Here is a 26,603-nt window from a genome sequence, read left to right on the forward strand (position 1 = left end):
TGCTTGGTCCTACAAGGGTAGGGAGGTGATATACTACTCCTTTAGATACATCCAAAGTGTTGCTGGGTGATAGGTGATATTTCTACGTCCCCGACCAAAATCTGTGAACTTTAGAAAAAATAATGGAGAGATTCCTGATTCCTTCAACCTGTATAACTTACTTTTTACAGCTATCTGTTCAATAACTGGTACATTCTGTATCAGTGTTTGCCAGTGCTGGAATAAATGCCAATTTTATTTTTTAAAAAGATCTGTTTATTCTCAGCTCAATTAGCATCTCTAGAAATCAAATTCTGTTTTTACTACATGACCTTGGAGGTCAGTGATCACCAGTATGCGTAGGCAGATTCTATTAATTTCAACGATGGCAAAACCCAATTGTATCTTTTTCTGACACTTTTACATGGTGGTCTTAAGGATTTAGTGGACCCATATGCATTCTATTTTCACTGGACCTCCTCAGTCACCCAGGTTTAGCATTTGTTCAGAGAACTGATAATTGATCTTGCCTTCAATTTATGACTTGTATCTGTTGTTCTACCACTGATCGCTAAATTACTTTAATTTGGGACAGAATAGTTTCTTCATTTAGGACTTCTACCTCACTGCCATCTTTGGTGCTGCCACCTACATTTGGCTTAGTACTAAATTCACCTAGTTGAATTAGAAATATCTGTCCCTAATTTCATCATTATACAGCTATTTCAACAAAAATTTTAATAGTATGTAAGCCCAGATTAAATGGCTTAATAAAAAAAAAACCCAGCTGGATGCAAACCACATCTACTATTATTATTCTCCTAATAATAGACATTGATATCCTTGAATTAGCTTCACATATTAGGAAAATACCTGACATACATGTTTGCCTTTCTTTTACCAGATGAATGGGATTGAGCTATTTGAAGAATGCTTTTGGTTTTAAACTTTCAGGTTAATTTCGAAGTAATTTTGAAGGTGGCTATTGGATGTGGTGAGATTATGTCACTGAAGCTAGTCTTCTCATTCATTGAAGTACTACAGTTGTATGCTTTCTAAGAGCCATAAAAAGCTGTCCTTGATTTTTCTCATCCTGCCCACAGCCAACCATCTCTGTGAAATATAATTTTTAATGTAACACACTATGATGAAATGAAAACTATCAAATGATCTGTTTTGTACCTGGCAGAGATGATTTCACAGCTTACATAAATGATTATTACCATAGTGTATTTCTGGAACACCATTTTCAAGGCTTTGAGCTGAAGAAGCTGGCCTGACGCACTAGACGTTGATTTGCACTAGGTGGGATTTTGGGGCTCAAGGTTAGGATGCTTAATTGGTAATTACTTCCCAGAGAGTGGCTCAAGGTTTATTCCAACACTGGGAATATGAAAAACAGGACTTAAATATACTACAACATTTGTTACCCCTCACTGGTCTTCCTGCCTCTAACATCTCCCCATTCCAATTGAGACAAAACACTGCTGCATCTTCTTGAAGCGTCACTTTTTTTTAATGGTATTTAAGTGCTTAGTATGTGCCAGGAACTGCATTAAGTGCTGGGATAGATACAAGCTAACTAATTTTGCTATCACTCAGAAAAGCCCAAAGTCTAGGGTAACATGATTTGAGGGAAAACAAATCTGTCTTTCCAACAAATCTAAGTTTCTTGATGAACAATAAGCTAAATAAGGGCAAGGAAACATATGCAATGTATTGCTATTTGGTTCTTCTCAGAGTCGCTCCTGGAAAGAGCTCAGTACTCTACAAGTCATGACTACGGGAGGGAGAGTCAAGCAGAGGCATTTCCATTCCTAGCTTGGGCAGTGGCTAACAAGTGGAAGGTAATATGCTACAAGTCAAAACTCACCTGCGCTGGGCAGCAGCTGCATGGGAGAGAGTTGAGGGCAGAGACTTAAGTTTACTGTTTGGAAGGAGGCAATGGTAAACCACTTCTGTATTTTTCCCGAGAAAACTCTATGGATACACTACCAGAACAATTGCGGATGGAGGTGGGGCATTTTGGGAGAGATGTGTCCATGGTGTTGCTATGGGTCAGTCATGACTCGATGGCATAAGACAAGATTGATATTCAGATAAGGCAAGCAAAGGTATACCCTGACCACATTACTGTTTGGTCGTTAAAGAGGGAGTGATAATGGTAACAGCAGTAGTAGAAATATTTATCAAAATCTTACTTAGATTAGTGCCTGGGGAATAATACCTGGATATGCATTAGGCAGGGTTCCTGGCCTTCAAGGAACTCACAATCTAAGAATCAAGCGTGAAAGGGGACTGGTAGCATACACATAAGGAAAAACTAAAGTGAGAATACAAAAATAACATAAAGGATAAGGACATAGATAAATACTAAAAAAAAAAAATCAAAGTATACGGGGCTATAAGAGGAAAGTGTCAAGCTTTTGGCATCTCAGCTGTAACAGTTCCAACCACAGCCATGGTAAGCCTCAGCTACAGCCTTCCCTGTGTTCTGCCCTATGTGAACACAGTGTGCTGCTGTGACTTCTTTCCTTTTCTCCAGGAAGAAGAAAGGCAGATCTGGATCGAGGTCCTGAGATGAATGGTGGGGAGGCTTGGTTATCCAGTAGTGATGCAAGTCCAGTGGGATGACAAATGGCGTCCTGCAAAAACAAGGATGCTCACACTCTAAAGACAGAGAGCTGATCAATCATATTTACTAAGTGCTTATGGTTTGCAGAACACTGTACTTTTAGACTGTGAGCCCACTGTTGGGTAGGGACTGTCTCTATATGTTGCCAACTTGTACTTCCCAAGCGCTTAGTACAGTGCTCTGCACACACTAAGCGTTCAATAAATACGATTGATGATGATGATGATGATGTACTGAAAGCTTAGGAGAGTACAACATAACAGAATTGGTAAGCACATCCCCTGTTCACAGAGAAGCATTATGGCTAAGGTGGGAAACACCGTGGTCTAATGTGAAAAGCAAGGTCCTGGGAATCAGAGAACCTGGGTTCTAATGTTTCTGCTGTGTGACCTTGGACAAGTCATTTAACTTCTCTTTGCCTCAGTTTCCTCATCTGTAAAATGAGGATTCAATTCTAATTCCTCCAACTTAGACTGTGAGCCCTATATGGCACAGGAACCATGTCCACTCTGAATTAACTTGTATATGCCTCAGTGCTTAGACCAGTGCTCAGCATATATCAAGCTTAACAAGTGTAGTTTTTTTAAAAGCTTACAGTTTAGTGGATTGTAATTATCAACAGTTTTCAATCTGACTGCACCCTGCAGAAAAACGTTCCTATGAAAATAGGATCAAACAAAATAGGGACAGTGTTGTGTGTCACCTGCACATACAAAGCCCAAGCATAAATATAAAATATAGAAATATGTCTAGGACAGGTAGAGAAGAAAAAGACTTGGAATTTGTATTGAAAAATATACTGAATGTGTCAGCATTATAATGCTGTGAAGGTTCCAAACTTCTGCAGAATCCTTAGAGATGAGCATGACATTTGTGACCTACAACCCTCAGGTCTGTTTTCAACAGGCAAGTCACCAGGTGATGAGCTTAGGTGTCACAAGTGCAGCTACTTATACATCTAATTGTCAAATTCATTCATTCAGTCATATTTATTGAGCGCTTACTGTATGCAGAGCACTGTACTAAGCACTTGGGAAGTACAATTTGGCAACAGATACAGACCTGTCTAGAAGGGGGGAGACAGCCATCAAAAGAAGTTAAAAGGCATCAGTAGCATCATTATAAATACATAGAATTATGGATATATACACATTAATAAAAATAAGTTGAGTTATAATTATAAATATGTACATATATGCACAAGTGCTGTATGGCAGGGAGGGGGATAGAGCAAAGGGAGGGAGTCGGGAGATGGAGAGGGGGAGCAGAGGATAAGGGGGGCTTAGAATGGGAAGGCCTCTTGTCTATCATGTCTACTAACTCCCCTTTATCAGTTGTATTCATTAAGTGCTAAGTACTGTACCTCACACTTGGGAGAGTGCAACAAATTGTAAACTCACTGTGGGCAGGGAATGTGACTGTTTATCATTGTATTATACTCTCCCAAGTGCTTAGTACAGTGCTCTGCACACAGTAAGCTCTCAATAAATATGATTGAATGAACAGAAGCAAGCCTGTTTGTGCTTCCCCCTTTCTTCTTAGTGGCCACCTCATTCCATGAGGGCACTATTGTGTTGGCAGCTGGTGGGAGCTACGGATTCTTGAGTCCTCCTGGAAATAGCTGCACCCCTGTTTTCTCCTCTACACCTGGGCCTAAAGCCATGCTCACTGCACAGAACTCTGGACCAGTAGAGGTTTGAACAGCAGCAGGCTAGATATTGGGTGACCTTGTGATTCTAGTGTCAGTAGCTCATGCAGTGCAGCTCACATTCTCCAGTCCCTGCCAGTCATGTCCCCTGCTGGGACAAGGAGGGCAACAAGCAGGTCAGGGGGGTGTCATAGCTCTAAAAGAGGGCCCTAAAAACCAGAGAACCTTGGGGAGGCTTTGGGAAGCAGAAGTAATCACTTTGGCTACAGATGGGTTTGTTAGACTCCGAGCTGTGAGCAGTTTAAAACTGCCCTTCCAGCCACAGTATCCGGTTGGTTTTCGGGTTTTTTTCTGTGTATTTGAAGTTTGTTTTAGTGTTTTTGTTGTTTAATCTCTCCTTATGTGGTCTGCTGTTGGGACCCTTTCCCTGAGAAGCAGCATGGCTCAGTGGAAAGAGCACAAGCTTTGGGTGGTCATGCGTTCAAATTCCTGCTCCGCCACATGTCAGCTGTGTGACTTTGGGCAAGTCAATTAACTTCTCTGTGCCTGTTACCTCATCTGTAAAATGGGGATTGACTGTGAGCCCCCTGTGGGACAACGTGATCACCTTGTAACCTCCCCAGCGCTTAGAAGAGTGCTTTGCACATAGCAAGTGCTATGTGCACTTGCTTTTAGACTGTGAGCCCACTGTTGGGTAGGGACTGTCTCTATATGTTGCCAATTTGTACTTCCCAAGCGCTTAGTACAGTGCTCTGCACATACTAAGCGCTCAATAAATACGATTGATGATGATGAAGTGCTTAATAAATGCCATTATTTTATTTTTTATTTGTAGGCTGTGAGCTCCTTGAGGACCAGAGACCATGTCTCTAACTCACCAGTCTATTCTTTCCCAGCAGATAGTACAGTATTTTTCACACAGTCAGTGCTTAATAAATACTATCACTGCTTCTACTAATGAAATAATCAACTTAATCTCGGGCTAAATTAACAGGGCATCAAAGAGGCAGGGAGGAGGGCTTCAGCTATAACCATGACCTGATCAAATTTTTATCCGTATAGTCAGACAACATTTTTTTTTTTTCTCAGGTTTTAAACCAAGTAGGGAGAAACTGATGGGTTGAGGTTATCCAGAGAAGATTAACAGGAATGATTAGAGGTATGAAAAGTAAGCCTATAGGAAAGATTAAATGAGTTTTGTGGTGTTTAACTTTCAGGAGGAGTGATTTGTTTATGCTCTTAAAGAAGGAAGAAGGTTTTTGTGGGCACCTTGTTGATCACTATTCTTCATAGCCACAGAGACACAAACACAAAGAAATGGCTGAATCTGTTTGAGGAGAGAGTTTGGAATGGGGAACAAGAAGATTTAGTGTTGACTCTTCCCTAGGAATCTCTAAAAAGAAAATAAATAGGTCCTTGGTCTAGAGGGTTTGGTCATTAATTTCTTGGAGGCAGAGGGCTGGACAGATTAATGCACTATTAATTTAATTGTGGTACCTAAGTGCTTACTAAGTGCCAAGCACTGTGCTGAGCACTGTCTCTGTCCCAACCTGAGTTCACATTCTAAGTATGAGGGAGACCAGGTATTGATTCTCCATTTTGCAAAAGAGGAAACTGTGGTACAGCAAAGTTAAATTAGTTGCCCAGGTCCTACAGCAGGCAAGTGGCAGAGATGGAATTAAAACTGAAGTTCCCTAATTCTCAGGTTCAGACTCTTTTCACAAGGCCTTGCTGCTTCTAATCCATCCTCAAGTCACATTGGCAGCTCTGCATGACTGCTTTGTATCATTCTTAGTTTTAAATTGTATATTCATGCAGTTTGTTCTTCTCCCATGTGCCTTTTCTTTTTCTGAAATGATAAATGCAACCTCACTGCCAAGGCCCACATCTCAATTTTCCATTAAACTGCAATTTCTATTACTCTTACCTGTTAACGGTTGTAGGACAGTAATCTAGATTCTCCAGTTCCTTTCCAGGCTTCTAATAAGTGTTCTGAGGATCAGATTCGCTGTACCCATGTACTTTGAATTTAGTGATTCTCTAAATAATAATAATAATCAATCATATTTATTGAGTGCTTACTGTGTGCAGAGCACTGTACTAAGCTCTTGGGAAGCATAAATTGGCAACACATAGAGACGGTCCCTACCCAACAGTGGGCTCACAGTCTAGAAGATGATGGCATTTGTTAAGCGCTTACTATGTGCAAAGCACGGTTCTAAGCGCTGGGGGGCTACAAGGTGATCAGGTTGTCCCACATGGGGCTCACAGTCTTCATCCCCATTTTACAGATGAGGGAACTGAGGCACAGAGAAGTTAAGTGACTTGCCCAAAGTCACACAGCTGACAATTGGTGGAGCTGGATTTGAACCCATGACCTCTGACTCCGAAGCCCAGGCTCTTTCCACTGAGCCACGCTGCTTCTCTAAATCCAACATTAGCAGCAAATACAAACTTAATCCCAAAATTTTGTTTGTGAGTTACGTCTCCCTTCCCCATTTTGCCACACACTCACCAGGGCCTGGCAAGCAATTTGATGATGATGATTGTGGTATTTGTTAGGCTTTTACTATGTGCCAGGCACTGTATAAGTGCTGGAGTAGATCCAAGATAATCGGGTGGGACACAGTCCCTGCCCCATGTAGTGCTCACAGTCTTTATCCCCATTTTATTTTTTAACTGAGGCACAGAGATGTTAAGTGACTTGCCCAAAGTCACAAAGCAGTAAAGTGGCGGAGCTGGGATTAGAACACAGGTCCTTTTGGTTTTCAGTCCCATGATGTAGTCATTATGCCACACTGCTTCCTTGGTGCTTGGCTTTCTTGATGCTTTTCTTTTCTCTTCTTTTTAAAAATTTGAAAAGCTAAGTTGAAAGTCATTGCATTGTTCCTAATTTGATGTTTTAAGTGAAAGTAAATTTGAAAGCAGCTTTTCTCAACACAGTGGTCAGACAGGGAGGAAATGTGGCCCTGGCCTTTGAAGTCTGGCTGTCTACAAGTTTTGTGTGGCAAGATGGATGAATTTCAATGAAAAATGTCCTGCGCTCTCTCCAGCCTGGTTACTGAGCCTATTCATTTGCTCTTTATTCCTCTTCTTTTGATATCCCCATACTTATTCCTCTGAGATGAAACAATTAATCTGTTTTACCAAACCTTCTGGTAATAGAAATAGCCTTATATATGCAGGGCTTACAAATACCCCGAGGGTCTAAACCATTAGACAACATTGTGATCACAAAAGTCTTCAGAAGGCAGACAGGAAAATTCAGCAATATTTCATTTCTCCCTCACATCTTAGATTTGCAGTTAACACTTCATGACATAATAGTTATTCTGGTATGGAGAGAATCTGGATTTGTGGATTTGGCTCCCAACCCTGCCTTGGAATCATGAGCAGTGTTCAACCATGTCTTTATTTGCAAATGGGAAAAGGAAAAAAAAAGTCCACCCAAAAATTCAAAAGGGAAGAACCATCCCTGTCAGAATTGATTTTGGATGAGCACTTATGACATTTTCTCATTTAAAAGATAAACAGAGAACAGTAAGGACGTCTAAACAGGTTGGTGTGTTAAATGATCATACAAATTGGTCAGAGTCATTCCAAGTTAGAACTTAAAGTTCTTTTTTGAGAGGCAGAGTGGTCTAATGAAAAAAAAACAACACAGGAATGACAGTTAGGAGGCCTAGGTTTTAATCTCTGCTATGCCATTTTTGTGCTGTGTGACCTTAGGCAAATAACTTCCCCATACCTGTTTCCTCATCTTTAAATGGGGATTAAAAACCTGTTCTCCTTTCCTCTTAGACAGTGAGCCCCACATGGGACAGGGATGGTATCTGATCTGCTCATCTTCTATCTATCCCAGCATATATCACATATCAGTACTTAGTAATAATAATGATGGCATTTATTCATTCATTCAATCATATTTATTGAGCACTTACTGTGTGCGGCGCACTGTACTAAGCGCTTGGGAAGTACAAGTTGGCAACATAAGCATTTACTATGTACAAAGGACTGTTCTAAGTGCTGGGGAGGTTACAAGGTGATCAGATTGTCCCATGGGGGGTTCACAGTCTCAATCCCCATTTTCCAGCTGAGGTGACTGAGGCACAGATAAGTGACTTGCCCAAAGTCACACAGCTGACAATTGGCAGAGCCAGGATTTGAATCCATGACCACTGACTCCAAAGCCTGTGCTCTTTCCACTGAGCCACACTGCTAGTATAGTGTTTAGTACATAGTAAGCGCTTAACGAGGACTATAATTATTATATGGGCAGGGAATGTGTCTGCTTAGTGTAATATTGTACTCTCCCAAGCTTGTAGTATAGTGCTTTGCATACAGTAAGCACTCAATAAATACAATTGAATGAATAAAGCACTTAATATCATCATGCTTGTCATTATTATTGTTTGAAGTTCAGACACACTTCAGGTGGATAGGGAACTTAGCACTTAGGCACACCAGTTGATGCAGTGACCCCTCCTATTGGACAACCAAAATACCTCATTATTGTGGCTAAAAGCCACACTCGGGATAGTTTAAGGGAACATTGGTGTTTAAAACAGAAAACCTCAGAAGAAATATTTTCCTCTGAGAGTTAAAATTTTGTTTGCCCTGAGTTACGCTTATCTACATGCCTGTCTATATTCAACCTGTTTAAAATTTGATAGAGGTCAGTATCACAAACTCCAGGCTAGAACAACAAATTGGAATGGAAATAAGAACTGTCCTGCCATCAGATTGATTTGGAGAGGTGGTCAATGAGCACAAGGGTTGTGTGACTACGGGCATTTGTTCTGAGGAGAGGAGTCCAGAGGAAAAGGCAAGCCTTGCCTAGTGCAGTCAGACCTTCATTTTCACTGGTGCCTCTGGTTTTATAAGCCACAACTTTTCATTCATTCATTCATTCAATCATATTTATTGAGCACTTACTGTGTACAGAGCACTGTACTAAGCGCTTGGGAAGAACAAGTTGGCAACATATAGAGACGGTCCCTACCCAACAGTGGCTCACATTCTAGAAGGGGGAGACGGACAACAAAACATATTAACAAAATAAAATAGAATAATTTTCAGAGTGCAGGGAGCCTGAAGTTGCTCAGCCATATTTGGAAGGACTCCATCAGGCTCCTGAAATCCTGCTGTTGCTTCTAAGCACTGCTTGAGTGAGTCCCGGTGTCTGGATTCCCACTTGGAAGTTACGTACACTCTTTCTGCTCCACCCTGAAGTCTATTGCCTTTGTTGCTGAATGCAAAAAGCAGACATTTATTTTTGGAGGATACTGTGATAAAAATAGAGAAGGGGTTTTAGTTGATGTGCTTTATGCATCTTACTTCTAAGATAAAATTTGTTATAACAATGTTCTCAGGTAGGGAAGACTGACAAGGTTGTCATTGGTGAGTCAGTGCACTTTAAAGAGCCTGGAACCATGTTCCGTAGGAATATTTCTCAGGAGTCATCCCGCTCATCCCAAAAAGCAATCATTCTCTCCAACCTCTTGGGCTCAGGGGCCAGGAATCTCCTCGAAGTGGCCATATGAAGTCTTGAATAGGGGCTCTGTACATAGGAACATATTGCTTGGGGTTTTAGTTTCAAAGAATATGGATAATGAGATTCAGAAAAAATTGCCTTTCAGATGGGTGAGCATTAATGTGTATGCTTTTATTTGCAAAGACTCAAAATTACACTACCAAGATAATTGTATATAGGGTTTCTTTAGAATTGAATTATTTTCAACTACAATGACACATTGTCCTCATAATCCATCAGGTTCTTTGGTGTTGGCAGGATCCTACTTGGTGAATCTTTATATATTTTTTTCACAACCCTATCTTCTTCCCTATGTTAAATGGAAACATAATTCCTTTTAGTGCTGCTGACACTTCACCATAAGGGGTAAAATACATGTTGTGGCTTTATTCTCAAGTAACCAGAAAATAAGTTTTTAACCATGGTAAATAGGGGAACAAAGAAAATTTATCAATTGTTTTCTTTGCAAATTTGTTGTCCTTTTCTATCCTTGTAATGTAAATTTTCTCAGGCATTATGAGGCTAGGTTTTCAAAGGAAGGTAAATTTAGAAGCATTTAGATGTTAATAGTAATAGATACTATTGTCTCTCTGTCCTACTGGCTGGGTTTTGAATAGGTGCGTGCATTTTTGACTGAATTTAAGAAGAAAGTACAACTCTTTCTGCACTGTCATTTTATACTAGACTGTAAGCTCCTTGTGTGTAGAGAAAGTCTTCCAGCTCTATAGTGGTGTACTTTCCCAAAAGCTTATTACAGTGCTATGCACTCAGTAAATACCACTGAATGATACCATTATTCATAGCAAAAATGATGTAAACACTATTGGTAAAATTTTCTGAAGCTCATATTAGATTTTTAGGCTTCTAGATCAAGGCATGACTTTTTTTTTTCAATTTCATGGGAATTCCTGGATCAGAAACATTTTCATTATCAACATCAACATTATTCATTGAGAACCTACTTTGTTCAAACACTGGTAGCCAATATGGGTAGATACATTAGCCATGTAATTTCAGGATTCCTGCTGAGCATGTTTACCCTAGAGGATGTTCTAGGTTGTTCTTTGTTCAGAAACCTTCCCCACTGATGGTGTTGACCAGCCATCAGGAATTCTTTTTCATCACAGTGGGTGGGTGTTTTGTTATTAGTCTTTAATTGTGGTATTTGTTAAGCTCTGATGATGTGTCAAACACTGTTCTAATCATTGGGGAAGATAGAATTTAATCAGATTGGACACAGTCCCTGTCCCACATGGGGCTCATAGTCTAAGTAGGAGGGAGAACCACTATTTAATCCCTAGTTTACAGTTGGGGAAACTGAGGCACAGAGAATTAAGTTATTTGCCCAAAGTCACACAGAAAGCAGTTGGCAGAATTAAGATTAGAACCCAGGTCCTCTGACACCAGTGCTCTTTCCACTACGCCACACTGCATATCATGTATTTGATATATGTGTGTATGTATATTATACATATGTATATTTAACATATATAATGTCTCACATTATTCAACAATTCACCACATCATTAACATATCCAAGGTATGTTAAAATTTCCAGGTGAAGCATGAATGGGATTTGGGAGGGGTGAGGCTTATACTATTTAGGAAAATTGCAAAACAAGGACATCGAAGAAGTACATAGGCACACTCCTCTTGCCAAAATGACAAATTTTTCTTCCATACTTTCTTGCCCTCTCAGGCACATCCTCAGAGAAAGTGGTAAATACCTTCATTAAGAGACACATTTAGGAAGCACATCACGGGTACGTGTATGATGGGGTAACCTGTGCTGTGTGGGTCATATATTGGTTTGAGAAACCTAACCTCATTAGTACATACTATGTAGGACAAGGGACCTTTTAGGAAGAAAAGGTCTGTATACATAGTTTTAAATGGGGAACTTGGTTTTGATTAATTTTTGAAATTTTTCACTCCCTGCACTGAGGGCATGGTCGCTTAACTGGACAGTAGGTTTATTATAAAATGCATTGGGAGTGCGGGGTGGGGTGAAGGTTGAAGGTTAGGAGGGAAGGGAAGCTTCATTTCTTTCAGCTCATTTCTCTCTCTTCAATGTTTCCTTCAAACAAAGAATGCTAATGGTGAGGAGTGCATAATCAGGAGTGTTTAATAGCACTAAAATAACTAGGGCTCCAAATACTACTTGTACTTCATTTCAGTAGTGTAAAAATTTTGGAAAGTCTATATTGGAAAGCCACAATAAACCTTTGAAGTTAATTTACAAAAGATTCAACTTTGTAAAGAGAGTATTTCGAAGAGACTTTCGATTTCCCCAAGTTGGGAAGGAAATATTTTTTCCATTTTCTCTGCATTCAGAGGAATCAAATTCTATTTTCATTAAGCATATGCTTATTATTGTTAACTTCAAATTCACTGCAGCAAGTAATCACGGTATCAGGAATTATGATTGCTGGAAACTGTAGACTGTAAACTTCTGGGCAGGGATCATGCCTGCCAACACTATTTAATTGATTTCTCCCAAATACTAAATCAAAATGTCAGAAATTAAATCTAGATTTTAGGGGTTTTATTCTTACCTAGTTTATCCTACCTTAACTGACAGTGTTTTCATTTACTGTCAGCATTAGTGTTATGATGGGATAAGGTCTCTGATTTTTTGTTTATGCAAAATAAAGTGTATGATTGATTAAACCCCAGTCTATTAATATTCCATAACTGAGGGATTCTATCACTACTGAGCATCCTTTGTTCTATTAAGGTTTTATGAAAGTGTTTTGACATTTAATTTGGGGGAAAAGGAAAACTGTCAATTAAAGGGATTACTGTTGCATTTGTTCCATTTTCTATAATACAGTTAAATTGTGCTATGAATGATCTCAAAGGAAGCCCCGTGTTATTTTCAATAATAGAATATGTTCCACTGGAAAATACGAAGTGCTTGGCTAAGAAGAACTTAGTATCATTAAATGGATTTTATTGCAGCTTTATTTCTCTTCTAATAATTATTATTATTTTTACTTATGCCAAAAGCTCCAAATGTTTACTAAAAATTAAACTTGACACTATACCACTATTCCTGTTTTACAGAGATATAAACTGAGGTAGATCAAACCTGCAATGGAAATAGCAGTTCAGTGCTCTAACAGTGCACGTTCCCATTGTGAGATTCTTGTGAAAAATCTACTATGAAGTTCTCTTTTGCTCTTACAAAAGTTTCTGCATTAAATGTATTCATTGAATATCAATAAGTATCACAGTCAACATAACCAAAAATGTAAAACTGAGGCCAGGAAAGAATTGGTGTTTCAGGAAGCCAGCAAAATTGTTTACTTATGTATATTTTTTTCCTATCAAGAAGGGACTTGAGGGAACATAGTATATTTTTAACTTACCTAGACTAGCAGCTCATCTCTATACTGTGTTTGTTGTGGGCAAGGAACGTGTCTACCAACTCTGTCACATTGTACTCTCCCAAGCACTTAGTACAGTGCTCTATACATAGTAAGCGCTCAATAAATACCTCAGATCACCTTCTTCTGGTTCTTCCTACTTGAGGCAGGGAGGGATTGTTTAGCCGATAATTCCTTTTTTGAGTTACTCATCAAGTATTTCCACAACACCTGGTGTGTTTAGAACACTATACAAGTTGCTGAGAATGGACACAATTCCTTGCCTGAAAAGTTTACTATATAATTGACAGGGCAAGTCAGTAATCAAAAATTATATTTCTAATGTAGTTGAAATAATTGTGGTTTTGTAGAGAGTCAGCAAAGTTGTGTTATAGGAACGATCGGTATTGCGGTGCGAATGAATACATGACACTCAGACACTGCTTTTCTCAGGGCATAAAAATGTTGCCTTTTCCAATAATTTACAGTTGCACTAATTGTCAGAAATGCATGGTGAAGAGTTCTGACCTTCAAGTCAACAAATGACCTTTTCAAGTGAATAATTTCATATGCATTCATTATGTTGAATAATGTCTTTTCCCAAATCCAATAAGGTTCTGATGTCCCTTTATTATTTACAGAGAAAAGTTAAGGATTTTTTTATGGGTAAGCATACCATTACTATTGGAGTTAGAGATGGGTGCTAATGGTGCTCTCTTTTAATGAATGTGGGTGTGGCCGAAAAGAATGATGCTTGATCACCTGTGCTTTACATGTTTACACCAAAGCAGTTCCTATTTGAGTAAAATGCCCACCTGCCCCCCAAAATATGCCCAATGAATGGCTGTAACTTGAAGCAAGCCAAGTTCAGGATTTCTGGAGGAGGGGATTTTCTGGTTGACAGAAAAACTCCCTCAAAAAACAGACTTGTTTGACTAGAACAATTAAGATCAAAGAGTTACTTCAAATAAACTGAACCTTGCAGCTGTTCCAGAACCTGACAGAAGATTCTTATCAAAGTTGTTCTGGAATACAGAGTGAGCCACCAATACCAAAAATAAATAAATAAATAAATAAAAACTTAACACATGTGGCTAGAGCAGCCCTGAAGAGCAGGTTCCACTCTCCTCATAGAAAAAAAATTAAAGAAATGGAATTTAGTGATTTCCCTAACACAGCTTCTCCGATTGAAGATGACCCTCGCTGAATAACAGTGAACTTGACAACATGAGAAACCGTGACTTTTTTTCCAAAATTTTAGGAAGCTACAGTTACAGTTTAATCTCCCAGTGTAGATTAAAGTTTTCGTGAGTTAGTGATTTAAGGAGTAGTCATCTGGCCATTCCTGAAGTTGTAACAGATTTTGAGGCTAGAAAGGTAAGGAGCTTAACTTGCTCAATATTTTTTTGAAATGTGAAAGGTATTTCTTGGGGATTTTTTCCAGGCAATTTGATAACCCAGGAAAAATATACTGAGTAAACACCTACAAGAGAGAAACTCTGCTTTATGTGAAAAGATGAAAAGAGAACTTTTTTTTCCACTGTTCTGTGACATCCAGATTGCCATTCCTCAAGAGACAAATTGCCACTGCTCCCAACTAAAACCCATACTGGTCAGTGAGTTGTTTTCACAAGTCTCCTGAAACAGAACAGTGTAAGGTCCATTAAGAGTGAAGGACAGGTGCAAATCTATTTTTCAAGGTATCCAACCACATTCATTTGTCAGGAACAATATTTCCTTATCTTCACAGCACAGTTGGAGAAACTAATAATCTCTTTATAATGATGATGGCTTATTTTGTGCTTAGTGGATGAATGGAGAAACCCCAACTACTTACTGCCTATCAATGCTCTCTTTATAACCATTTCACCCTTAGGAAGATTAGAGTTGAAGGTGTAATTAAAAGAAGGGGAGAAGGTTCCAGACTCTGTTTCTTAACCAGTTTACATCAAGCAATCAGTCACATTTACTGGGCATTTAGTCAGGGAATGTGGATGTTGTATTGTACTCTCCCAAATGCTTGGTACAGTGCTTTGCTCATAATGCTCAATAAATATGATTGACTGGAAGAACCCTACGCTAAGTGCATGGAAGAGTACAATACCACAGAGTTTGCATACGGTGACTATGTAAATGATGAACTTCAGAAATGGTTAGGAGGAAAAGACTTCCCTGAAAGCCAGTAAGAGTATCAGGAGAAATAATAAATTCATTCATTCATTCAATCATATTTATTGAGGGCTTACTGTGTGCAGAACACTGTACTAAGCACTTGGGAAGTACAAGTTTGCAACGTATCATCATCAACCGTATTTATTGAGTGCTTACTGTATGCAGAGCACTGTACTAAGCGCTTGGGAAGTACAAGTTGGCAACATATAGAGACAGTCCCTACCCAACAGAGGGCTCACAGTCTAAAAGGGGGAGACAGAGAACAAAACCAAACATACTAACAAAATAAAATAAATAGAATAGATATGTACAGGTAAAATAAATAAATAGAGTAATAAATATGTACAAACATATATACATACATACAGGTGCTGTGGGGAAGGTAAGGAGGTAAGATGGGGGGATGGAGAGGGGGATGAGGGGGAGACGAGGGGGAGATAAATGAATGAAACATTTGACCCTGTTGATGCTTCCATCACATAGGCTAATCCAACTTCAAATAGCTTAGTTTAGGGTGAAAAAAGGGGAAAAAAAGGCACGGGAGTTCAATTATCACTTATTTGTCCAACACTGTATAGTTTATTTGATGCTGAATTAAATGTTGAGAGAGACACAGTCTCTGCTTAGTGCAGTTTAACTATGTGAAATAGACTTTTGGGAAATAATAAGCCAATTAAAAACTTAAACCATAAGCTTTTGAAATTCCAAGCCTGTATTAGCATTCTAGTCATAGGTAAACATGATTTTCAGTCCCACATTAAAATCCCAGTACTTAGCTACCCATTATGGGTTAGTTGTTGAATAGTAAGGAGCTCTTGAATATTTTCGTGATTTGCTCACTTGTTTCCTCTTCTTTTTAGCCAACTACCCAAGGTTATTTGTGTTTTGTCTGTCCTGGTAGCATCTAGACAAAACTATCTCCCCAAAATAAATGTCTGACAAAAACTAGGTCATCAAGTGCTGAGCATTTTAATAAATCTCTAGATTTAATAACTGTTCTGCTTTTAATTATTTACGTACACATAATTACACAACTTTGTATTTGTTTTCTAAGGTGGCTAATCTTGCTTGTTCTTTATCGACTAATGAAGATGGAATAAAAATAGTCAAAATGGCAGCCAGTCACATGGAGACTTTGTGCCCACAGGTATGTTATGGCATATATACGTATATCATAACAATTATTCCTTAAATAATTTTACAGTTAAACACCATCCTGTATTTGGTTCTGAATATTTTACGTATACCTATAAAATTGAATAGAAACAATGTGCTCAATCCTGATAGGTGGATAAGGTATTCCTGTCTTAAGTCCATAGCCACACAAAGTCATTTTAGCCTTTCAAGCCTTTCATGAGCATTGCCTTTGAGTGTAATAGATGGATCGATCCTCTATAGGCCTGAAAGAATTCACTCCCACTCTCCTAGTGCAAAACAATCTTTCTGATTCACTTGACAATATCAGGCCTAAGGGCTGACCTTTCTTTAGAGGACAAGTTTTTCACATCACCAGAAATGATGCTTTCATCTGTCGAGTTCACTCCATTGCTACTAAGCAGTACAGCCCCTAAAATGCATCATATGACAGGGTCAAAGGTTTGGGGAATATGCCAGTGAGTAGGACTCATGAGGAAGTGTGAGTCTATAGGAGGCAATGGGGGAAGGCCCAATGGCATTAGTGGGGAGGATGAGTGGGTTAGAAGAAGAAAGGGATAGATGACAGTGGCTGAGTGCTTGCATAATTAGAGGGCTATCCCTGAATGGTGGTGGGAGGAAAGAGCTTGTTGAAACAAAGGCAAATTGTCTCAGCATACAAATAATATACTCAGACTCACATGCCTGTGGAGATTTGGGTCTACTAGAGGCAAGACACTGGGAACTTTTTCAGGGTGAAATCCTTCCCATTATTGAGTCTTCCATGGAAGTTTCAGTTCTGATATTATTAACCAATCATATTTCTTGAGCACTTGTTGTATACAGAGCACTATACTAACCACATGGGAGAGTACAATATAACAGAGTTGGTAGACATGCTCCCTGCCCACAGTATGCTTACATTCTAGAGGGGGAGATGGATATTAATAAAAATAAATAAATTATGGATATAGTCGTAAGTGCTGTGGGACTGAGTGTAGGGTATAAAAAGGTACAAATCGAAGTGCAAGAGTGATTATAGAAGGGAATGTAAAAATGTGCTTTTAATAAGAATTTAAAGATGAGAAAGAGTGATCCCCTCGGGGAGATGAGGGGAGAGGGAGTGCCACGCCAGACGCAGGACATGGGTGAGGGCTTGGTAGTGAGATAGATGAGACTCATTCATTCATCCAATCATATTTATTGAGTGCTTACTGTATGCAGAGCACTGTACTAGTGATTGGAAAGTACAATTTGGCAACAGAGACAATCCCTACCCAACAACGGGCTCACAGTCTAGAAGGGGGAGACAGACAACAAAACAAAACAAGTAGGCAGGCATCAATAGCATCAAAATGATAAATAAAATTATAGGTATATACACATCACTAATAAAATAAATAGAATAATAAATATGTACAAATATACACCAGTGCTGTGGGGCAGGGAAGGGGGTAGAGCAAAGGGAGGGAGAAGGGGCAATGGGGAGGGGAGGAGGAGCAGAGGAAAAGGGGGGCTCAGCCTGGGAAGGTCTCCTGGAGGAGGAGGAGAGCTCTCAGTAGGGCTTTGAAGGAGGGAAGAGAGTTCAAGGTAGTCAATACGTTTGCATTAGAGGAGTAGAAGTGTGCGGGCTGGGTTGTAGTAGCAAATCAGATAGGTAAGAAAGGAGGGGGAAAGGTGATTGAGTGATTTAGTGATTGAGTGGTATTAGTAAATTGGGGATCTGGGACAGGACTAAGAGAATAGGAACAGAACCAAACCCAGAATTCTGAAATTACCTGATTTTGTCCTTCAATAAAGGAAGATATTCGCTTCCTTTTATCTCACAACCTCCCAAACATTTGCATGAGTAAACTATTCAAGAAAAAGTAAACATGGTAAGAGCTATGTTATAATATTTACCAAGGAGGTAGCTTGGTCAAATTCTTTTTAAATATGAGGAAATTGATGTAAAAATATTTTACTTTTTAAAAGTAAGAATATGCTATGCAACTCCTATGGATTTATTACCAAATAGATTTATCTTAAATGGACACGTGTGCATCAAATGCATGGTGGCATGAGTTCAATATTTAAGACAAACTGAAATTGTGCAGTATTGTAAATTAGGGAAGATGTTGTTTGCCTTTATTGAAGATGAGAAAAATATTGTAACATTGCCCATATTGTTGATTTTCTGTCAGTTAATGTTTCTGACCAGGGATTAAATTTTCTAAGATCTCAGGGAATTTAGGATTTTCTTTAATGTTTTATGGGCTTTGTATTTAATGGCCTTTGCTTCTTTTTTCTGACTGAATGAGGATATAATGGCCTTTGGTAGTTCTGTGTCTCCATGAGCCCCCAACACTGGTTCAGTAGCCCAGAAGAGATTGTGAGAGTTCCAAAAAAGCCAGATAGATACAAAGGGAGAAACATAGACCCTAGGACAATCTGGCTTAAATGGGTTCCTAATTGTTAGTCAGTAACTCTGTTCTTTTTGACTGTGGGGGTATTGGGCTATATCTTTGAGGGTTTCCTCACTTCGATGAAGTTCTTCTTGGCCTGGTCACACCAGCTGACACTTAGAGTCTTTGACAAACCATTGCAATTTTCATTCCTCGCTCACTGGTCAAGTCAATTTGGGCAGAAGAGGAGGTGGGTAAATAGATTCTGGCTTTCCATGTTTTGTTTTCTTCCGAAACTTGAAACTTTTTCTTGGTAAATTTTCATTATGGAACCACTCTCTTGTGGGGAAAAAAATTTCAGAGATAGAAATTTAAGTTTAGAAGTGGCTAAGTGGAAAGAGCATGGGCTCGGGAGTCAAAGGTCATGGGTTCTAATGCTGGCTCCACCACTTATCTGCTGTGTGACTTCGGGCATCATGACTTATCTGTGCATCAGTTACCTCATCTGTAAAATGGGAATTAAGACTGTGAGCCCTATTGTGGACAACCTTATTACCTTGTATATAACCCAGTTCTTAGAACAGTGCTAGGCACTTAGCAAATACCATCATTATTATTATTAGAAGAAAAACCACTTGAAATTTAGAAAACAACCTTGAAAAGCACAACTCTCCTAAAACCCACTTACCCAAATTCACCACCATTTATGAACATGGCATACAGGCACTAGAATGACAGCCTGTACTGATAAAATATAATAGGTAGTCACATTTAGTGCATAAATAAGCAAGGGCATTAGGAAATTTCCCTCAGGTGTGTCCTATTTGAGTATTGCTGTGATGAACAAGCTGCCATTTTAGGGAGGGGAGAGCATTTAATTTCCTGGACAGCTTGCTCTAGAGAAGATCAACTTCTGAAGATAACAGGTGCTCTTGTGTGTATCTAGACTTGAAACAATCAGTTTGTATTTATCATCTTTTTTAATTAAATTCTGGGATGTACCATGTGGGGTTTACAGTGGGCTAAATTCCCTGGTGATGTCAAACTTTATTTCCATATTTCAATGGATAGTGAAAAAGTGAAAAATCCCATGGTTGGGAAAGTATCTTAGGTGTTTTAATCATTTTCTGAATTCCTCACTAATCCCTTTACCTTCCGTTTGCATTTGCATTTTGTTTTATATCTCCCCCAGCCCCTCCCTGCCACCCAAATCCACATCTGATTGATGTTCCGAGCAGCTCTTGTAGGTATTTTATCTAGTTTGGAGAGACTTTTACCCAACAGCAGTGTGGGCAGGACAGAGAGAAATAAGAACCATTAGTAGAATGACTCAGTTTCTCCCCAAGACAAGGGGCATAGGGTTGGGAGCATCATTTATACGTCCACTCATTCAGCCCAACATGCCAGTTATACTCACTCAGTTTCTCCACTCCCAGTGTCATTCAAATAGCAATTTTCCCTCCAAAACACCCAATCACACACCTCCAATCACACACCTCATTCATCCTTGACCCACCATCCCACATATTCATACAATTGAACCACCCCACCCCCTCCAGCTGCCCGTACTGGAATTATGTGGGAAGACAGAAGAAATGGCAATTGCTAGCACTTTCCATTTGGTAAAGGAACAGATAACAATCAGTCAGTCAATCTTAATAGAGTGTTTACTCTGTGCAGAGCACTTTTCTAAGTGTTGGGAGAGTAAAATACAACAAAGTTAGTAGACATGTTTCCTGCCTACCAGGATTTTACAGTCTAGAAAGGGAGACAGACATTAAAATCAATTTGGATATGTACGTTGTGTTGCGGAGCTGAGTGGGGTGACTAGAGTGGTTACAGGATACAAATCCAAGTTCAAGGGCAATGCAGAAGGGAATGAGAGTAGGTGAAATGAGGATTTAGCCAGGAAGATCTCTTAGAGAAGATGTGATTTTAATAAGGCTTCAAAGGCCGGGGAGAGTGGTAGTCTCTTGTATATGAAGGGGGATGTAGTTCCAGGCCAGAGGATAGAGATGGGGAAGGGGTCAGTGACAAGATAGATGAGCTTGAAATACAGTGATTAGACTCTCTTTTGCTCCTCTCCTGTCTCTCCCTCCCACCTGTCCTTTCTTTGATTCCCCCATATTTCCCAGCAGTATCGCAAGGAAATTTCCTGATTCTTCTCAAAATCCAGCAGTACCTCCAATCTCAACACTTTGCACCTTATCAAAACACTTGCCCCCTCCCTACTTCCCTTCCTGGCCATCATTTTCAATTGTTCACTTGCCACTGGGTTCTTCTCCACTGCTTTCCAACATCCCCTACTCTAAATAAAACCCTCCCTTGACTTCACTGCTCTCTCCTGCTACTGTCCCATCTTTCTCCTACCGTTCCTCACCAAACTCCTTGAGTGAGTTTTCTGTTTACTATAGGCACTATCCTGTGGATATGAGATTTTGTTGACTGGATTCAATCCCTATTAAGTTGAATGATGCAACAGCATGATTTAAAAGAAATAGAAAATTACCTTCAGCCTTGAGCTACCATTATATATGTAGTGAGCTGAGACAGACACTGAGAAATCCTTGGTGAGTCACAGTGCTCTTTTTTCCCCCAATAAACACAAGATTGAAATGCAATAGCTGTCAGTTCATGCTTTGGGATATTTCTCCAAATACAGAGACCATGACTGCTTCTCTGAGATTTGTTCATTTCCTAGGACCTTGCCCTGTGGGTTAATACAGAAGCAGACCTTAGAGACCCTTGACTGTATAACAACACTGTATCTGACCAAAGCTCTTTTGAAAAAGCAAATAAATCATTTTTACTTCAATCCTCCATTACCGACAATTGCCATTCTCCACTGTCCCATGGATTGAATGTAACTGAATTATTTTTGTTTTTCACCCATTCCTCATTTTGGTGCTTGATATTGACAGCACCAGTGAACCCCAAATCTGAGTTTGGATTACCTGGGCTTTTCATGGGGAATCGAGGTGGGTTTTGAACCAGAAGGAATGTGAATAAGGAGGAATTTAGGCCTTCCAATTGAAAATGATCAATTAGAATTTTTTAAATTGAGGGAATGGTTTTGGTATATCATTTGAAAGCCTTTTTTATAGTCAAATCCCAAACATCTGAATGCAATTTTATGAGAAAAAATGTGTGCCCCTGGATTTATATAAGAAAAACCATTTCTAATATCATCCTGCATTGTCTGCCCTCTGAAACCACATACAAAAGCATGCATCACTATCATTTTTCCACCCCAAATCCAGATTAGCCCATCCCCACCCCGCCTGTAGCAAAGAGACTTTTTTATGGCATCTTTTTAGAGCTTACTATGTGCACGGCACCGTATTAAGCTCTGGTATAGATACAAGCTAATCAGGTTGGAGAAAATCCATGTCCCACAAGGGGCTCACAGTCATAATCCCCACTTTACATATGAGGTAACTGAGGCATAGAGAAGTGACTTACCCAGACACCTGGTGGAGCGAGATTAGAACTCAAGTCCTTCTGATTCCCAGGCCCATGCTCTATCCACTAAGCATTCCTACTTCTCAGTGAAAATCAGATAGCAGGGTATGACTATGTAAAAAGAGTGGCTGAAGAGAAGAAAGGGAGCAGTAACTGTGCTTCCAGCACTATCAGTTTCCCCACTGCAGCTAGCAGGGCTGGATTAGTGCAAGGGGCCATAGAGCTGAAACCCAGGTGTCCCCCACAAAATGCACAATGTGGTTGTTTCTACTCCAGTCCCCAACCCCATTAAAAGCTGCCCTCCAGATTAAACCCACTCCAGCAATAAAACATAGTCACACCCCTTCTTTCAGCTTTGGGCTGTTGGCAGGGATGGCATTCAAGAGATGTGTGGGAGCTGCAGTCCTGGCTCTTCTGATCCAGAAGACTCTTGCTCAGCTTCAATAGATTCAATGGATTCACATCTGCAGGAAGATAAGTGGGAGTCGTGGCTCAGTGGAAAGAGCATGGGCTCTGGAGCCAGAGCTCATGGGTTCAAATCCCAGCTCCGCCAATTGTCAGCTGTGTGAATTTGGGCAAGTCACTTAACTTCTCTGTGCCTCAGTTACCTCATCTGTAAAATAGGGATTAAAACTGTGAGCCCCCTGTGGGACAACCTGATCACCTTGCAGCGTTTAGAACAGTGCTTTGCACATAGTAAACACTTAATAAATGCCATTATTATTACTAATATTATTATTATTATCTCCTCCCCTGCCCCCAAACCCTCAGATTTGAGGGAACTGATCTGGAAGTAGCCCCACTACCTGTCACCCCAGCCAAGAAAGACCCAATCCTAATGGATACCACGTAGTTGCTCCGTTAGTAATAGCCCTATCAGTTAGGAAGTCCTAATTAATGAGGTATTAATGCTTGTTATTCCAGGAACATGTATGTGAATCATCAATCTGTGCTGGCTTGAGAAAATAGTACAGCACAACAAGTGTGGGGATGGGAGAGACTTTTTCTTTCATTCATTGTCGTATTTATTGAGTGCTTACTGTGTGCAGAGCACTGTACTAAGTGCTTGGGAAGTAAACTTTGGCAACATATAGAGATGGTCCCTACCCAGCAATGTGCTGACAGTCTAGAAGAAGAAGAGACCTCTTCCTAGGCTCTAATCACTAGCCCGGGAAGATGGTTTGCAATGTTGACACATGCAAAATAATGGTGTCATGAGCCACTTGGGGACTCCCCTTAAATCCATTAGCCCTGGCCCAAAGAGGGATTTAATATGACCCTGACAACATGACTATTACTCCCTGGTGTGAAAGCAGAGAGGGCATATTGTTGAGAGAGCACTGACAAACTGATGTAAGCTGCTTTGTCAGGAGATGTAGAGATGATGGTCATTTATCCAACACTAACATTAGTTCAATACTAAGTACTGATCAAGTGCCATCAATTATGAATTATTATTTTCAAACTCTAACAGAAGCTCCATGAAAGTACTAAATGGAAAGGGAAAATGTTTCAAGATTCCTTGTGAGAAGCAATGGGTTGTCAGTTTTTGTAGATGAACAGCATTCTGGAATAAGAACTAAAAATATTTTTCCTTCCAGCTCAAAAAACAATATGTTATTGTTATGAACTCCTCCCATTCCTTCAGTTTAGTGAATATACCATAAATAAATGGATTAGTCCATATACTATTTGTTTACCATTCATCAAACCATAATATCTTATTCTTCAGGAGCCTGGTATCCTGTATTTTCTTTAACATATGTTAAACATATGTTGTGTGGTATTGTTCATTTTTTCTAAAAAATTATGTTTTTCATTGTTCTGCACATAGTAAGCATTCAATAAATACGACTGAATGAAAAGAGCCATAGTCTGAAGGTGTAAGTGGAAGCAGGACTATGAATAGAGTCATAGATATTTAAGCCTTACTGGATTTCTAAAATATAGAAATTAATTTAAATACAAAATCATTACCATCAACATTGAAAGTACATAAATTGCTTAATGATCCTCATGTTCTATTTCTGATATGTATCAAAATTATTTTTAACAAGTTTAGCATATTTGCCTTTCTTGTATGTTCTGTTTCATATATGCAATATTTTTAAAAGGATAAAACTTTGGATAAAAAACAGTAAAATTTTCAAACACTATATATTCTTCTTCATCCATCCCATCAGCAATAGCCTGAGTATTTTATATTCTTGAAGATTTTCAATCCATAGGGATCTTAATTTCTTCTTCACAGTACTTGTTTTCGCTCCTTAGGAATTTGGACATTCATTTTATTCTAATCATTGGTCTATCTAAAGGGAATTACGGAAGTATATTTTTATAGCTATCACAAATTCGATGCAGAATAAGTGTATTATTATTATATATGTTAAGTCTGTGTGGGGCGTACCTTCTTTAATAGCTAAAATTTTTCAAGTGTGCTTAATGAGGGAAGGAACAATGGAATTCAAATGAGACTATCAAACAGGACAAATGCCTCTCTAAGGGTCCTGTTACCACTAGTCGAGACAGAACATGGAGCAATATTGACCATTATTCCAACCCAATAATGGTGTTGCTTGTGTTTATTTTTTTGATGAGTTGTGAGATATGTGCAAAATCATATTTTAGAAAAGTGATTCGGGCAGTGGATTGCAGTGTGGAATACAGAAGTCAGAGATTGAATGCAGGGATGTCTGACAAGAGGCGGATGCAGAATTCAAGTCAGAGTCAATAATGTGGCAGTTTGGATGGAAAGGAAGCGGCGGGTTCTGGACTTGTTGCGAAGGAATCGCCAGCAGGATTTGGTTACAGAATGAATACAGGGATTGGAAGAGTGAGTGGCTAGTGGTGTTGTCAGTGGTGAAATGGAGATGGGAAAGTTGGGTGGTATAAAGCTTAGCTTAATTTTGGTCACGTTGAGCTTGAGATGCTGGTGGGACATTCACATTAGATATGAGATTATAGACAAGGCAAGAGGTGGGGCCTAGTGAGGTAGGTACCACTAGAGGTGGTAATTGGATTTGTGAATGCAGATGAACTCCCTATAGGAGTGATATTGCGAATAGAAGGTGATCAAGAACTGAAGGTTGAGAAGCAACTACAGTCAGGGAGTCGGGGAGCAGTGGGATGCCTATAGAAAGAGACCCAGGAAGATCAGCCATGAAGGTGAAAGCAGTGTCAGAGAAATCAAGGGTAGGTAGTGTTTCCAGGAGAAGATGGTGGTCCACAGTGTCAAAGGTACTTTGGAGGAGAAGCAACGTGGCTTGGTAGATAGGACATGGGCCTGGGAATCAGGAGGTACTGGGTTCTAATTCTGACAGCCATGTCTTAACTTGGGCAAGTCACTTAACTTCTCTGGGCCATAGTTTCTTCATCTATAACATGAAGATGAGTGTGAGCCCCATGTGGGACAGGGACTGTGTCCAACCTGATTAACTTGTCTCTACCCCAGTGGATAGAACAGTGCTTTGCATTTACTAAACTTTTAACAAGTACCATAGTTATTTTTATTAAAACCAGCCATGAGGTCAAGGCTAATTAGCGTGGACTAGAGTCTGTTAAATATGGCAAGGAAGGAGGTCATAGGTGATCTTAAAGAATAGTTCAATGGAGAATAGGTGATGAAAGCCAGGATATAGGGGTCAAGGAGGGAGTTGAAGGAGATGAAAGGTAGATGGCAGTTATAAACAACTCATTTGAAGAGTTCCAACAGGAATGATAGAAAGGAGATGGAGCAATAGCTGGATGGTGCAGTGGAGTTGGGAGAGGTTTGTTTTCTTTTTTAAAGAAAGGGGTGAAGATGTGCTTGAAAGAGGAGAGAAAGGAGCCATTAGTGAATAAATTGTTGAAGACTGTCAGGGAGAGAAGAGTAAGCCAAGTGTTTTTGTTTTGTTTTTTTTTTAAAGGTGTAACCCGAGATGCCCTCTTCAAAGATGGCTGGGAAGGATCAGAGAGAGTGAATGGGGTAGTGGAACAGTGAAAGGGAAATTTTGGGGAGCTCACAATTTTACTAGTTTTGATTTTATCAACAAAATAATTGGCATGGCCATTAGGGATGAGATAGATGGGCACTGGTAGTGTGGGTAGTGGGAATAAGAGTCAATAAGGGAGATGTAGGGTTGCTGAGCAGAGAATAGGGCAGAGTTTTTCTACTTTCCCAAGCAGTTAGTACAGTGTTTTGTTCACAATGTACATTCAATAAATAGCATTTATTGGTTAATTATATCAGGTCAGATGGCTGAGCTCAAGCCAGTGCCTGGATTTTCACCAGTAGTGTACTGTTGAGGGA

At 39.6% G+C, this 26,603-nt stretch overlaps 1 protein-coding gene across 1 annotated transcript in view; it reads left to right on the top strand.

Annotated features, from left to right (window-relative positions):
- CTNNA3 (catenin alpha 3) overlaps nucleotides 1–26,603 on the top strand; it is a 1,398,597-nt gene that overhangs the window by 872,943 nt on the left and 499,051 nt on the right. The window contains exon 10 of the mRNA XM_038743931.1: nucleotides 16,390–16,482. Coding sequence (XP_038599859.1) covers nucleotides 16,390–16,482 — 93 coding nt within the window. The remainder of the gene's footprint in view (nucleotides 1–16,389; nucleotides 16,483–26,603) is intronic.

Source organism: Tachyglossus aculeatus, chromosome 3, assembly GCF_015852505.1.
Source record: "Tachyglossus aculeatus isolate mTacAcu1 chromosome 3, mTacAcu1.pri, whole genome shotgun sequence".
NCBI classification, from domain to species: Eukaryota; Metazoa; Chordata; class Mammalia; order Monotremata; family Tachyglossidae; genus Tachyglossus; species Tachyglossus aculeatus.